We start from the raw sequence: 17,076 nt of genomic DNA, 5'->3' as shown, positions 1-17,076 counted from the left end.
TCACATATAAAAAGTTCAGTACTGTTATATATCCATATTCACCGTGTTCTAACCACTACTCAAACCTCACTCATAGCAGATTAAAAAAGGGGTTGTGGAAAGGAAAGAGGGGTCTAGTTATTTAATAATTTGCACTTGCCCTGCGCTGAATGATGGTATGTGCAAATACCTGTATGTTGTCTTTAAGGGTATATGTTGTTATTCCAGAAATACCTCCAGGATATATTACGTTCTGAAAACAATAGAACATGGTATCTATGCCACTCAATTCTATGGTCTAAGTCACTCCCGCTAGTGCATCACTCCAACAATCTCCATTACCTTCTAAGGGTAATTTAGTATACCCCTGATCTGCTCCAGTTAGTTCATAAACTCAACTACCAATCTCTATTCTGCTCTGGCACTCTGTGAAGATAAAACACCTATCATGGTATGATCCTGGCATCCCTTTTTCAATTTCTTATACTTATAGGGCCCTGTTTTGAGCAGATATAGCTTAGCTATCACTATTTTGTCGCTCCCAAAGTTTCCTTTTGGGTATGTGGATGAGGCGATGCTATTATTTAATCACTCCTCTCCTCGAGCGGTCTTCTATCTTCCATTAAAGTCAGAGTTCTAGTTTGTAAGTATACAGGGGGAAAATACGATATAATTTCTAATTCTCATGGTCTTTATGGAGATACTAAATTACTTAAATATTTGAGGCATATTACAAATTTGTTAGCTTGCTCCGTTAGATCTAATAGTGACCTTGTGCTATTATATTAATTAAAAAGGAACAAATACACTCCCAAAATACCCGTACCAATTCTAAATTCTGCTCGAACTCGTGCTTCCTATAACATATTACCTGTTTGATAGTCATTGGAGTCTGTGGTCTCACCGGATATTAGATCCATTGGATACTTCCATTTAGGAAGCCCATGTGCCCATTCTATAAACTCACACACTAAATAGCTTTCCACCCGGCGCTCCCATTATATTTATCGTGTGGCTGGTTCTACGTGGGACAATATAATTTTTCTTCCCACATGCTTGGCTTTAAAACTACCATGAATCCAGCCCAAAAAAACAAAATGTGTCACAGGGTCCTGCGCTTTCTTTAACTAGGCACCCGGGTGAGCCAGGTCCCGGGGGCAATGATCAAAATGCATGCAGGGGCACGAGGGTACCCGCAGCCCTGGGGACCGCCACCTCCCCGGGGCTAATTTTGTTGAATGTGAGGGGCCACGTGGCCCCCCATGCAGCCCAAGGGGCCGCCACCTTCCCAGGGCTAACATTGTTAAATGCGGAGGCCACGTGACGCCCTCGCAGCCCCAGGGACCATCACCTCTACTGGTCTATATTCATTAATGTTCAATAATGAGGAATGACTCTAAGGCCTCTGTTTTCTTGTGATTAAGGAAAGTAGAAAGAAAAACAAATGGTTGATTAAAAGGGTTCTGCTTCACCTGCTGATCCATGGTTGTCAGAGCGCTAGGATATGAGGGGGACAGTGGGCAAGCACTGACCCGCCTAATTGATGTATTACCTACTTGTCTTTCACATGCAATAATAATAGAAGAATACCAGCCTGAGTGCGGAATATAACATATGTGGTTTTTGTCATTGACAGAGTGATTCAGATGATTGATGCAAATAAAGAACAGCTACGGAATTTGTTCCGCAATTACAACGTGTTGGATGTGCAGCCTGCCACCACAGTGCAGGCACAAGCGGATCTCTCTGCTCTCCAGGTAATGATTCCTTCAAGACACAAACAAAGCTTCAGTTGTACTATGTGCACCAGCAAGGTATCCGCTTAATGCAGCACAAGCCATCCTGTGTGCTTCAGGAGAAAACCTGTCCTGATACCACAATGGGCACGTCGCATTAGGGAAAAGAATGCTCTGATTTCATTCGGGCTTGAATTCTTGCAGTCTCTGCCTAGTAAAAAAAAGGCCTCTGAAACTGTGCTACCACAGAAGTACATATAACTAACCACACCAGAGAAAAGTTACAAAAACAAAAGGAAAGGAAATAAACCAAACAAACCAGTATTTTCGTAACTGTGCTTAATGTATAAAATATGTATAAATATATATATAGTTTATAGTACACACTTTTCTATTCATGTCCACTTCATTTTTCACGAGAATTTAGCTAACTGTGAATGGTTGATACATGATAAAGGCTGTCTGTAGTAGGGCATTAGATATGTAACAGAGCTTGATTGTTTGGAAGAAGTTGGTTTTCTCTGAACAGTTGTATACTGATCGAACACTGTGTGCAATAGTGGTTACCCATCTATATGTGGTTTAATTTCACTATGAGCTCAGTTACTCATGAAGTGTTTCCTATAGAGTCAATGTTGCACATAACAGAAACTTACTTTTATACCGCTAATGTCACATGCTTTTCTTAGAGAAATGTGTATACAGAAGTAGCTTGGATGATGTCATCAGAGATGTCATCAATAATGTTATTTGAGATGTCATCAATAATGTCATAAATGATATCATAGTGTCATGAGTGATGTAATATGTGAGATCATAAGCAGTGCATGGTTGTGGGGCAAGTTATAGTTTGGCTTGCTACCTATAACTGGTACATTTCTGTGGGTCTTTGTGCTCTAAACATTACATAGGCACTGACATTTTCTCTTAACTATAAGGTCACTTTAGTCTTTGATTTTTTTAGTGAATTTGTAAGGGGGGGTTTAAATGTAGACTAAGATATACTCACAATTCCTAACTATAATGTTACTTTAATCAATAATTTTTTCAGTGAATTTTTAGTTTTCTTTCAACGTAAAGTAATATTACCATACGTAGAGCCAACCCCCACCGTGCTTTGCGCAGCATGTGGTTGGACAGAGGGCCTGCAGCCAACCCCTTCCAAAAAAGCAAGGGTGTGGGATTGGCCGCAGAGCTAGGCAGCTCGTTCTGGCCCTGAAACTGACCCTCAGTGGACAGTCAACCTCAGCCATTCATGGCCTTCATTTGTGTGCTGCGTGCAATTGGCCGCATGGCCTGGCCCGTAGTCAGGCCCTTCAAACAACCCTCCACAGGCAGCCAACCCAAGCCTTGCATGCCCTTTGGCCACGCAGAGTAGAGTTGGCTGCAGGCCCTGTGTCCAATTCCCTGCAGGCAGCTACCTCCCTTTAGAGGGAGGGTGTGTGCTGGCCACCATTCCAAAGCCACTATTTGCCCATAGGACCCCATTCCCGGTGGCCTAAAACATTTATATTAAGGAAGGGGGTGCACTGCTCCCTACTGGAGCCCAAATGGGAATCGGAGACCCATCCCCGGTGCCATGCTCTAATTGTAGGGGTGGGAGCATATGAGCCCCCTCCCTGAACCTAATGATGCCATGGGGACCCCATGCCTTGGGGCCAAACATATTTATGTTAGGGAGGGCACGTGGCCCCACTCCCCGAGCACAAATGAGACTAGTGGACTCCGTCCCCAGGGTCAAAGACTCTTCTTTCAGAGGAGTGAGTGCATGCCCCCCTATCCGAGCCCAGTTCAGGCCAACCATGATGGAGTGTTCGGATACAGGGACCAGGTTAGTCCCACGGCAAAGTTACCTTCTCAGTCAAGACAAACAGTCCTGTTTGCAGTGGACGGGGCCATGAGGAGCAAGAAAGCCTCATGGGCGGCAGTACACAGCCTATTCAAGTGTAAGTAGTGCTGTGCCAACTCCTCCCTCTCATCCTGCCAGTGATGGGCCATTCAGGCACACCTAATCCCTCTATAGTGTGTGGCTGTCTAGCAGGAATACACAAAGACCAACTGTCAGCTACACCCACTCATGTGACCCAGAAACAGTCTGCTGGCACTAAATGGTTAAGGCAGGAAATTGGCAACTTTTAAAAATTAGCATTTTCTAAATTGTAATTTAAATTCCAACTTCACCATAAGAGAGGATTAGTCACTGCAATTCCAAAGACACCAAACATGAACTTGTTACCTTTTCCTATTTGAAGTTACAGCATGTTAAATGTAATAAAGTAACTCCTATATTATCCTGTGGGAGAGGTAGGCCTTGCAGAATTGAAAAACATGTAAGAATTTTTTACTACCAGGACATGTAAAACTTAAAAGTACATGTCCAACTTTTTAAATACACTGCACCCTGCTCTGAGGGCTTTCCAGGGCCTACCCTAGGGGTGACTTATATGCATTAAAAAGAAATGTTTGGGCTAGCAGAAGATTTATTTTGCCAGGTCGACATTGCAGTTTAAAACTGCATACACAGGCTGGGATGGCAGGCCTGAGACATGTTTAAAGGGTTACTGAAGTAGGTGGCACAATCGGTGCTGCAGACCCACTAGTAGAATCTAATTTACAGTCCCTGGGTACAGGCACTACCATTTTACAAGGGACTTACAAGTGAAGTAAATATGCCAATTACACAATGTTTTTGGGAGAGAGCACACACGCTTTAGCACTTATTAGCAGTAGTAAGGTGCTCAGGGTCCTTAAAGCTAACAAATACTGGTTCAGAAAACAGGAAGTTGAAGGCAAAAGGTTTGGGAAGGCCCTGCAGAAAGTACCAAGTCTAGCTGGTACTGAATCCAGTGACTGGTAAAAGGAGGTTGTAATGAACATTGAAGGGGTATAGGACACACAAACATGTTATAACCTGTTCAGCATGTGTGAAGTAGATGCCTGGTTGATTCATGGTAGTTTGCTGATATTAGTGGTGTCACTGTTCTGATTCTTCTTGACCTGTCAGCAACAAATGACACTTTCAACATTGCTATAGTGTGGGGGAGACTGCAACAAGGCCCTGTACTTAACTCTCTCCAATGTTTTGTCTCAGGGCCCGTCTCTCATCAGAGCAACTATGCAGGGCTCCTTACAGTCATTGAGCCTTTTTAACATTATGTTGAGGCACTGACAAGGCAATAATGGCACTCACCTCCTTGTGGCTAGGCACAATAATCTAATCTTCCTCTACCTGGATGAACAGGGTGGTCTGTTATTTCATTATGGCAATACCTGTGTGAGGCCAGAAAATCAACAAGCTTGCATTTGCTGAGACACAACTCGCCCACAACTGAGGTGGTAATACCGGAAGGTCACCAAATCTCATGGAATGAAGAAGGCTAGCAAGACTGAAGGGATTAGGCCCTGTCTTGGTCTCTACTATTAAAAACGTAGAAGTCAAGTTTGATTCAGATTACGGTAAACCAAGCCAAAGGTATGCTGCTACAGCTGCCTCCTATTATCACAACTCCCATCCATCCTGCAGCCCACATCATTCATTTTCTGTCTTGTGCTGTGAGGGATAGCATTTTGCCTGATCACAAACGGCCTCCGGAATTGGAGTGCCAGTGCTGGTGTACCTGAGCTGCTGGGACTCTCCTTTATTTTTACAATTTGGCAATATGTTTTGCATATTATAAATATGTATGCAGACAAATATTAAAAGTGCATAATTGCCAAGGTAGGGCATTATCAATGTAACAATGCTTGATTTCAGTGCCTAATTTTGTGCACTTATTGCTCAGGGCCTGATCTATGTCATACCTGTCAACTCACACGGTGCGGTGACAATATGTTTCATGAAATATGTCTGCACTGTCTCTCGGTGAAGGACATATTTCATCAAATGGAAAATCCATGCCTGGGTAAACAGTGTTGCCTCCAGTAAAAAACACCATAGATGGATCACTGATTGGGCTGGATTTGTTGTCCAACTCCTGCATGTGTGTAAACATTTTAAAATTCACTGCCGCACCAAGGCCTCCTGCCTTATCATGAGACAATGTCACACCCATTGCCAGAAACTACATGGACTGGGTCCCCTGCTTCAGGGTAACAGGTAACAGGTCCATCAATCACAGTAGGTAGTGCAGCGCTAGTGTGTTATCAATGACCACTCATCACTTGCCAATAGATTATTATTGGGCCATCCCCCTCCTTTGCCCCGAGTTGGACCAATGTAAAGATCAGTGTCCCACATTTTAGCCGCCCAACACCCCAGCATACTGCACAACCACTAGCCAGTGAGTTAACGCCTAAACCGCGGCGTTTTTTTCCGCCGCGTTGCAGGCGTTCTATTGAGTGGGAGGGGCTCCATCGGCCCGTTGCCCGACGGCAGCACTGGGGAGGGAGTGCTCCCGTCGGCCGTTGGCCGAGGAAGCACGGAAGGGGTTAATAGAAGAAGAAAGCAGTGTGTTAATAGACGAAGCAAGCAGTGTGCTGGACTTATGACGAGTGCACTGCAGCAGCAGGCCTCAGATTAATGAAGGTGGCGCAGTACGTAACGATTTAACATTGGGCAAGAGAAAATAATAACTACTTTATCAGGTCCTCAACATCTTTGACCTTGCCAAATCAAGTTCTTGCCTTGACCCCATGCCTTCTATCAAACCGGGTCCATCAAAGCATGCTTATTAGTGAATGGGATGATGTGGAGTAGCAACCAGATCTGCCAACCTTGCAACTGGGGAACCCGATTTGAGTCTCGGCGTCGGCTCAACACATCCTGGTATTTTGGGCAAATCACTTAATCTCCCTGTGCCATGCCTAACTAAAATGAATGTGTCCTTACGTTGCAAGGTAACTGGATTTGCCAGATTCAGAAATTTCCTCAGTGGAGTCTTGACATACAAATTGACAGCACAGCACCCTTCACCCCTGCTGCACTCTCCTCAGTACAGGAAGACATCGCTTGACACACTTCCACCTATATTACTGACTCATCGCTGCTGAGAGACTCCCCAAACAGTCTCCACATTGTGCGCTCTCTCTTCGTTGGTGAGAAACTCCCATAGACTGGTTCACATTTAACTCTCATTTCTCAGTGGTGGGAATCTCACCAAACACTCTATTTTTCTATTTTTCGACAACTGGCAAAATATACTGACAGTTTACCTCGTGCTGGGATGAGGCCTGATATGCCTGTGAAATGTTTCATTGCTCTTTGTGAGAGAAAACTGGCTTTCCACATACACTGCCCTACAAGTCCTAAACAATATCTTTCACTCCAAGCCCTAACTTGTCATCTCATGATCCCAGAAATTCTTACTGAGGCCTCACCTTCTAATATTTATCTTCCCTTTGTATAAATAAGAAGCAATTGAGATGTTTATGTTGATTTGTTGAACCCTGTTTGTGCTTGCAATCAGGGCCGACTCTAGGGCAGTGAGATCAGTGCAGTCGCACCTGGTACTGACTTTGGTAGGAGATGCTGTATTTAAAAATAAATTTGGTTTAAAAACGTGTCAACTTCCTGTGTGTCCGGCAGTTTAAGGCAACAGTAAAAATGAAAAGATATTTAATGTTCCTCCTGCTGAGATTAAAATTGTATCTAGTGGCAATTTTTTCTCATCATAATGCAGCGGAGAGGGTTAATGTGCCTGCTGAAAAGGTTGTGTACTATGCAGATCCCAGAACTGAGTGTGAGTAAACTATGAGTAGCACTACAAAAAAATGGAATGCATGTCTTGATTGAGGCTATGGAGAGATGAGGTGCACTGTTGTAGAGTGGTTGAGAAGGAGTTCATGGAGAAGGAGGTTATGGGGGGCGCCAACAAAGACTGTTACACCCTTTGCCACCAGCATTGAAGCTGGCCCTGCTTGCAATTATACACCACATGCTGCCCGTAATGCTGAGTACAATATTCCACTTGATTTCATTCAGACAACTGCGACGTTCTGGACCTTACACGTCATATAGGACAAAAGGTCAGCTACAGGGCACCTTCTGGTAGCCACAGCTAGAATGATCTTAAATTGAGGTGTAAACACATGGGAAACCATAGTGTTGATTGAGCAGCCACTCAACGGAGACCCACATGAAGTGCTGACATTCTGTAAAACAAAGAGATAGACCTTTCAAGTGGGAACAGCTTGGAATCCTGACCTCGAAATGTATAAAGGCATCTCCTTTTCAACATTGGCTCTCTTACAGTCCTTTGGGATAGGGATTATAGAATACCCACTACTTGTTACTGTCACGCTGCTTCACTTCAGCCACCATCTTTGATGCAAGCATATTGCGTCTGCCCAGGGTTCATCAAAGGAACCTTTGCCACTGGTGCTAGTCTTCTGGCACTTGAGACCTCCATCAAAGCATTTGCAAACTCCACTTTCATTCCCGCACATGCGTTGCATTCATCTCCTCAAGGTAGTGATCAGCACTACTTTCTGAAGCTAGGCTCGCCTTCTGTAATGTAATGGTGATACTCATGCAAAGTGCTCCAATACCTTCGGGTCGAGGTCACGCTATATAAAACTGTAAAAAAACTCTTGCTCAGAAACTATCCCCTTCAAACAGTTCTCTCGATACTCTTCCACACCCCACTACAGGTTTCTGGCTGTTCTCGCTGGCAACCGCATGAAATTCTATTTTTCGTCCAGTCAAAACTATCTCAGATTAGAACCACTGAATGTACTTCTCACTGACTCAACTCGTCCTCCCTCATACATGCAACCTCCTATCAAAACCTTATTTGAGGAAGACTCCTTTGCTGAAATTCAGATCGAATATTACATCTGGCTTTCAGCAGTGTCAGTGGAGGATGTGGGAGGACCAATAAACTCAGTGGATGGAGCCCGAGGAGGAAGTAGGGTTGGGCCAGGGAAGTGGGTGGAGCCTCCTAATAAAATTGAACAGCTGCACTTAATATTTTACAAATTAAGCACTGCTTGTTTTACATACATAACTGAGTAGCCATGTTTAGCTTTATAAGGTACTTCAATTTTCTCAGTGACATGAAACCCTACGAGTTGTACACAGCCTATACAAATGCTCCTAATATAGCTTAACAGGTGAGTGAAAATCCAGTGATCCCAGGTAAACGCAAGGGATTGGTTGTGCAGTCAGTACTACTCCTCAAGTGTAACATGACCAAGCACCGGGTGAGTTCTGAAAAAGACTACATTTGAAGGAAATGGATACATTGTGATGAGCCTATACCGCTTATGATTTCACATTCCTTTCCATCCACGTGAACTCGAGGGGCATTATAAACAACAGGGTCGAGGCAGAATGAGCATATCAAGGTGAGACAAATGTGTACCCAAGAGAACTCAGAAACAGGTTTCAGAGGAGTGACTGGGTAGGCTGTGTTGGTCATCTGGGGGGTCGTTGTGTGCGAGTGTTTGTGTGCATATTTAACTCAGAAGATGAAAACTGCGCCAGCCCCATAGAGCTGTATGTCAGAGTACTAGAAACAAAAAGATTATCCTACAAAAATATTTTATCCAGAATACCGACCACCTCATTATTGTGTAGACAAGCATGTATATAAGATATATGTATAGATTTACTGTTCTCAACTGACTGTTTATCTCGAACAGTTACATCGCTGAGTTGCCTATAGGTGGCATTACAGAAAAAAATATCTACATTTACCTGTGTTTAATTACCTTCATCTTATTGTGGTAGTTAATAATCTGGGTGCTGGAACGCTATTCAAAACGTGATATTTTAGTTGTATACCGCTTCCACCAATTAGTACTGGGTTGTCCGACTCACTGACAGGACCAACACTATCGGATGGGACCGGTCCTTAAAACAAATGTATAATTTTCAAGACTAACAAAACTTTTTAATATTGCAAACGAATGTTTATTTGTTTATGTGATTTCTCCTGATCAACCATGTGTACACCCAGTTCTGTCTCTGCGTCACGTTTGCTAGGTCTTCCTCTGGTTACATTTGGCAATTCAACTATAATAGACAATATTGTAAACGACACATCAGAACTCTACGATGCAGCCCTCGTTTTGAGGGGTACTGTTGTGACCCGACAGCGTGGGCAATGGACAGTGGGGCATTAGGACCCTGTGGGGCCTCAGGCAGTGTGACCAAGTCACCGGACACCAGATCCGGTGATGGGGACAGGAAGGGGACACACAATGGCTAGGAGGCAGATGGGGATGGACGTGCTGACCAGCAGCTGACCAGATGATAACCCGCTGTAATACGCAATGTAAATAAAGGAGTATAAGAAGAAACTGTGTCCCGTGTGTGATGTATCTCCCGGCACACAGACAGAACATGACAACTGGCGACGAAGGGTGGGATGAAAGAAACCCCAAGCGTGTCTGGAGGCTTGAGTGCGCTGCGGAAAAAGCCCACCGAGTGCCCACCTCGGCGGCGGAATAGCGTTAAACAAAGCGCCTACCGAGTGCCCACCTCGGCGGCGGAAGAGTGTGGCCGAAGAAAACGCCTACCGAGTGCCCACCTCGGCGGCAGAAGCGTGTGGCCAAAAAAAACGCCTACCAAGTGCCCACCTCGGCGGCAGAAGTGAAGGAAATTGCCCTACCTTGATGGGTGACTCAAGCGGTGGACCACGACTCCGGTGAGTGAAATCGCCGCCTAACTGGCCCCCCCCCCGCCGAAGAAATGAGCAGAAACGACCGAAATCTCGCTGAAAACGAGATTCCCGGCGGCCATCTTGAAGTCAGGCAATATTGACCAACCCCCTGCGAGGGATGATCGGCGGCCATTTTTAAGTCAGGCAAAGAGCCTGAAAAAGAAAGTAAGGACTGACAAGCAACAAAAAAGAATTGGCAAGTAACAAAAAAAAAAATAATTTGGCAAATACAACAGTTGTAACAAATAAGGATTGGTAAATGCAACAGACGGAACAAACAAGGATTGGCAAATGCAACAGACGGAACAAACAAAAATTGGCAAAGCAATAGAAGTAACAAATAAGGACTGACAAGCAACAAACAAGCATTGGCAAGCAACAAACAAACATTGGCAAATACAACGGCTGTAACAAAAAAGCATTGGCAAATGCAACAGAAGAAATAAACAAGTATTGGCAAATGCAACAGATAGACAATAATGGAGTGGCCGTTTTAGGGCCAAATAACGTCGAAAAAGAAGGAAATGAGAAAGGAAAGACGACGAGAAGTAGAAATAAATAAAACAAAAAGCCAGAAATAAGGAGAATAAAGGGGCATATTAAGGACAAGAAAGGGCAAAGACGACCAAAGGGACATTTTGAAGGGGACATTCAAGGAAAGGCCATAGGAAAAAGGAGAGCAGCCATTTCAAAGACAAGCAAGGGGCAAAGAAGAAGAAGAACATAAGACAAGGTGAATAAAGGAGAACGTGAGCAAGAAGAAAAGACGGGAAGAAAAAGAAGATAAAGAAGAATGAAGGATAAATAACAAAAAAAAAAAAAAAAAAGAGCGCACAAGTGGAAAAAGAGCAATAAGGCAAAGGAAGATGATGGTGCAATAAGAAAAGAGATTACGAGAGAATAACAAAATGACAAATAGAGAAAGAGAAAGAAAGAAAGAATATATACACATATAAGAAAAAAGAACAAGAGAGTGGAAGAAGTCGGAGAAGGCTAATTAAAAGACAGAAAAGAGACACAACAATATAAAGAAAGAAAGAAAAGGAGAGAAAGTAGAACAACAAAGAGAAATAAAAGGACAAAGATCGCACAAGGACGAAGAAAGAGCAAAGGAGAAGTTACAAGGCAATAAAGAAAAGAAGAAAGAGGAGTAAAATAACGAGGAAAGAAGGGACCAAAGAAAAAGGAAAGAGAAAAGGAGAACATAAAAGAAAAAGAGAGAAAAAGGAGACACAAAGACAACAAAAAAGGGACACGAAAGAGACACAAGAGAAAAGACAAGGAGAGCCTAGAAAAGGCTAAAAGAAAAGGAGAATAACAAAAGAAGAAGAAGAAAAAAGGACACAAAAGGGACACAAGAGAAAAGGACAAGGAGAGCCTAGAAAAGGCTAAAAGAAAAGGAGAATAACAGAAGAAGAAAAAAAAAAAAAAAGGACTCAAAAGGGACACAAGAGAAAAGGACAAGGAGAGCCTAGAAAAGGCTAAAAGAAAAGGAGAATAACAGAAGAAGAAGAAGACAAAAGGGACACAAGAGAAAAGGACAAGGAGAGCCTAGAAAAGGCTAAAAGGACAAGGAGAGCCCAGAAAAGGCTAAAAGGACAAGGAGAATAACAGAAGAAGAAGAAGGAAAAAGACACAAAAGGGACACAAGAGAAAAGGACAAGGAGAGCCTAGAAAAGGCCAAAAGGACAAGGAGAGCCTAGAAAAAGGGGTAAAAAGGAGCAACACGGAAAGACATACCGCAGGAGAAAGAGCAAAAAAAAAAAAAAAAGAAGAAGAAAGGACAAAGACATGCAATGAGCAGAGCGGACAAGCGCCACCAAGGAAACAAAGGCAAGAGGCACCTCAGGGCCAGGACCAAAGGTGTTGAGACAGAATGAATATAGAGACAAGACAACAAGTTCTCCAAAGAGTCACTGGCGGTGACGAAAGTGAAAGGATAGATGATAACGGCTGCCGACGAACAACAACGAATAACAAGAAATAGATAGCATTTCAAGGACAAAGAAGGCAGAGGAAGAAGAAATGGCAGCGACAACGGCAGCCACATGGACGGTGGAAGATAGAGGACAAGGAAGCGATGGAGACATTAGATTCATGAAGAAATGTAGAATGACAAGTACTCTCTCTCTCTCTCTCTCTCTCTCTCTCTCTCTCTCTCTCTCTCTCTCTCTCTCTCTCTCTCTCTCCCTCGTTCGTTCACCCCCTTCCATATAATTGTGAATGAGGACTATGGTAAATGTGTCACGAACTTTTGTTTGCAACAAGGGGGGAGGTGTCGTGACCCGACAGCGTGGGCAATGGACAGTGGGGCATTAGGACCCTGTGGGGCCTCAGGCAGAGTGACCAAGTCACCGGACACCAGATCCGGTGACGGGGACAGGAAGGGGACACACAATGGCTAGGAGGCAGATGGGGATGGACGTGCTGACCAGCAGCTGACCAGATGATAACCCGCTGTAATACGCAATGTAAATAAAGGAGTATAAGAAGAAACTGTGTCCCGTGTGTGATGTATCTCCCGGCGCACAGACAGAACATGACAGGTACCTCGAGTGATCACCTATGCTGTGTGATGAACACTGAACCCATTTTAAGAGACAAGAGACTTTCCTTGTGCTGTGTCTGTCTGGCTCTGACTCATTAAACTCCTCTTTTCGAGGCTCTAGATGTCTCACAGCAGTGAGGAACAGTAGTCTGGAAGGATCCTGGCAAGGCGCATGGTTTAATGAGGTGACTTAATGTGTACTTCACAGCCCATCCACAACTGCGACCGATTTGATGTCTCGGCAAAAGAGATATGTTCCCCTCTGCATTTGTATTTCGATCAGCTACAGTATATGCCTTTGTTCCACACTTGTAAAGAGCTGTTTCTTAAACAATGAAACCGTGCTTATCAGTTTGTTAATATGAGGCTGACAAGATACACAGCATGGCCATTGAAGCAGCAGAACAATTTGCAATTTCCGAAAATTTGCTGCATTCCTTGGGATGAAAGATAGCATTAGGCGTTAAGCCAATTGCACTTTAGCACTGTTGGTAGACCAGTTGACTGGTTAAAAATCAGCTGTAAAGCTTTTCACAAAAGCCACATCCTTGGCGAAGCAGTTATAGTGGAGTCACAAAATGAAGCATGACAAGGAATGGTCCTTAGGGATTTTGCTTATGCCTGGATGTGTCATAATCTAGGTGAAAGTTATGCTTTTGAAGGGACAATCTGCTGCAAAATGCACTGTTATTGGAGCACTGTCATCATATTATTAATAACCTCCAGGTATTCTTTAGGGGTGGGCGGAACTCGCAGAGTTTCACTCTGCAGAATTGTCGGAGTTGCGTAAAAACTCCATGAGATTCTGTGTAGTTTCTCCAACAGGTGGAAAATATGCAGCTCGCCCTGCAATCAAACACCGGGAGCGCGAGCAGTTCTGAAAAATCAGCGTGAATGGCACAATGCATTGTGCCAGAGCTCACAGCCATTGGAGTTGCTTTTGGTGCTGCTCAAGTAGAAAATCTACTCAAGCGGCAGCAAATCTACTCAAAGGGCAGCCCTCTGAAACCTACCATTCTCGACCACCAGCGAGCGCTTGCCTTAGGATATTGAACTAGAAGGGGGTTTATCTCCGCTTTTTTGGCTTTAAAAGCCAAGAAAGCGGAGATAAAATGATCTCCTATTACCTAGCTGTCGCTAACACCAGTTAGCGACAGCTAGTAGGAGATAGCGACCATCTTGGGCCCCGCTTTGCATGTCAGTGATATTTATCACTAATGACATGCAAAGTGGGCGTGCCAAGATGTTAGCGACTGGAAACAGTCGCTAACATCGCTATCTCCTATTACCAACTTTTGGAGATATTCGCGCTAAGCGCGAATATCTCCAAAAACTAACACCTGCCCTGAGCAGTTCTTAGCCATGTTATCCAATGGGAGGTGGATAACATGGCTAAGAGCATTAGCTCGGTAATGCATGAATATCGCTGACTTTTCAGCGATATTCATGCATTGCGGCCGTTTTTTATCGCATTTGCGATAAACCTTGATAATAGCAAGGTTTATCTGCGATAATTTCTGACGATGCTTAGCGTTAAAAAATTTGTTGCTAAGCATCGTTAGCGATAAATATCGCTTAACGTTGGTAATATGGCCCTAGGGGCACAAAATATCGCTCACCAGCTCACGTTCTCTGGGGCCTCGAGGGAGAAAAATGCCACCACGTTGTGATTTCCGGAATTTGGCCAGAACTCCGCATTAAGGAGTAACTCGGAGTGACCAAAATTACACCAATTCTGAGGGCGGAATGACACGTTTCGCTCACTCCTTGTATTCTTGCCCGTCATGATGGCCAGGACAGCGTCTGTGCTTAGTTTGTGTATTCACAATACCTGTTCTTCCACAATGTCCATGAGGTTCTCTTTTTTGTGCTTGATGGATTGCATGTTGCTTTAAACACTGCTGTGTCACTTCCCCTTCTGGGAAGAACTTGGTGGTTATGTTGCCAGTCACATCGCATCCCAGAGCATCAGATATCCTAAAGAATTGAGGCTGGTGTCCTGTCTATGTGTTGTACTTTGTGGCTCTTAATGTTGTGGTCTGAGTGACGAGTCCTCCCATATACAAAGTGTATTACGTGATGGCTTTTTACTGTCATGTGATGTGGAGTTTGTGTGTTTTGGGGGGAATTAATGACATTAAGTTGCTTTTTAGTACTTATGCACACAGTGAGTTTTGTCCCTGCACTTCAGTACTGTGTAGAGATGATTGCGCTTCAGGAATGCATGGTGAGTGACCTACCACATATGTATAGGCATGTAGGATTACTCAAGTGAACAAGACATGTGAGGAAGCATACAGAGAGAGCTGCCGGACATCCACAGGGGAGTTCAAGTGCAGTGCTGTGTGACGATAGCCAGTCGAAGCCTGCTGTTTCTCCAGTCATGGAGGCAAGCCTTCCTTTTACAAACACAACATGCACGAAAATGGACCACTCATTTCATCTTGTGTTACCGCGCATTACTCCATGCTGGAAGAACTCAACAACACTCTCATGAATCCTCAGTTTTCCCTCAATAAATGTGTACCGCATATAATGCAAAACTGGTGTTGTAGTAACACAACTTTTAATGTCGAGCCTGAGTCTTGTAATGCTATCTGTTTCATGCTTTCCGGCTAGCATTTCCTCTTTCCACCAATCTCATGCCATACATATTACAAACACAGTGAAATGCATGCGCTCCCCAAGACTACTGGAAGCGTGCCATGAAATGTCAATACCTAGATGGGATACTGCCACTGCTGCGTTATTGCATTGTTCACTTTCACACAATCTATTGTGTTTGTGGAGTTACTTTATGCAATTGTACATGGAAATGTGGTGATCCGGGAATAATTTTCCTCCCCGGAAACAACATCCTTGAGCAATTTCCCCCAGTAGCCACAGGCCTCATTATGTGCTATAGGTATAATATATTAATAGTGTTACATGTGTGCAGTGCAAGCAATGCTGGCGTTTTGTATCCTCGTTTTAACACACTTCGCACGACTAATTGTGCCAACATGAATTCTCTGGTGAAAGTATAGATCATATTTTGCATCAAGCAGCTAATATCAATGTATTCATGGTCTTTGGCAATGCAAAATATTACACTACTGCTTTATTTGTTGTTTCTTGTTTAGACCCCTCTTCCACGCTCCCGTTCCTCGTCAGACCATGATAAATTTCAATACTGTTAAAATACATCTGACACTTCATTTAGGGAACAGAATCTGAAAACAAAATGTCAAAGTCCTTTATACACAAATATATTTAGTCGATGGTGTTCTTGCAGGGACCTGTGTTTCATAAACTTTCTTTATTCTTTGTAGATGGCAATTATTATTCTGGCTATTCTCCTCTTCCTGGCTGCAATGCTGTTCATCCTCATGAACTGGTACTACAGGACAGTGTGAGTATTGTGCCACCCTAATGCTACAGTACAACCAAGTAATAGTGCTCCCTTGAGTAGGAGTATCCTATGAGCAATGGCCGCCCATTATGATGCAGAGGTATAATAAGTACTGTTGTGCTTCTACACCAAGGTTATGTGATGTATGCCCAAAAGTGACAATATAGTATGAGACGGTCTGTGCAGTGGCATAATAGATGTTTGTAAACAGTAATGCTACTACATTTCAGTGTAACTAATATTGATCTCTTGTTCTGAAGCCACACTACAAGTAGTGCACAAGTATACATAGATCTAGCTCTAATAATATCACCAGAGCAGTAGGCCTGGAACAGAGCAACATCTATTTCAATTGCAGCATTTCGCAATCAAGATAAATGTAAGGATTAATTGGACCCATTAAAGGAGGGTTCACTATTCAGGAACTGATCGATATGTTTGTAACATACATTAGAAAGCATATTTATTTTAAACAAAAAATCATCATTGACACAAAAGACAAGATAGCCAATAGTACAGTGAGTCAATGTGGCTCTGTAGCACGTGTTGTTTGGAAAGAACGTGCATGTTTATTACCATTCGTTCTATCACAAAACATTTACCATCCAGTAGAATTGTGTACTGCTACAAGGCGGGCATTCCATTACAGCACAGCTTTCAGAAAATTTATATTTTTTCAAGGTGGTTCATAGGATTTTAAGATTAGCTGCACTGTTTTAAAATACTAGAAACCCTAATTATGTAAGGCACTTTTCCTGAAATGTATCCTGTAATAAAACCTGGGGTCCAGCACCTCAAATCTGATTACTAATTCAGATT

At 43.4% G+C, this 17,076-nt stretch overlaps 1 protein-coding gene across 1 annotated transcript in view; it reads left to right on the top strand.

The window, feature by feature from the left end:
* Nucleotides 1–17,076, top strand: part of CDH23 (cadherin related 23) — a 1,152,220-nt gene that overhangs the window by 1,015,190 nt on the left and 119,954 nt on the right. The window contains exons 37-38 of the mRNA XM_078641088.1: nt 1,616–1,736; nt 16,178–16,257. Of these exons, the coding sequence (XP_078497214.1) occupies nt 1,616–1,736; nt 16,178–16,257 (201 nt within the window). The remainder of the gene's footprint in view (nt 1–1,615; nt 1,737–16,177; nt 16,258–17,076) is intronic.

The sequence above is a fragment of the Lissotriton helveticus genome, chromosome 5_1 (assembly GCF_964261635.1).
Source record: "Lissotriton helveticus chromosome 5_1, aLisHel1.1, whole genome shotgun sequence".
NCBI classification, from domain to species: domain Eukaryota; kingdom Metazoa; phylum Chordata; class Amphibia; order Caudata; family Salamandridae; genus Lissotriton; species Lissotriton helveticus.
This window is presented reverse-complemented; position numbering and strand designations above follow the sequence as displayed.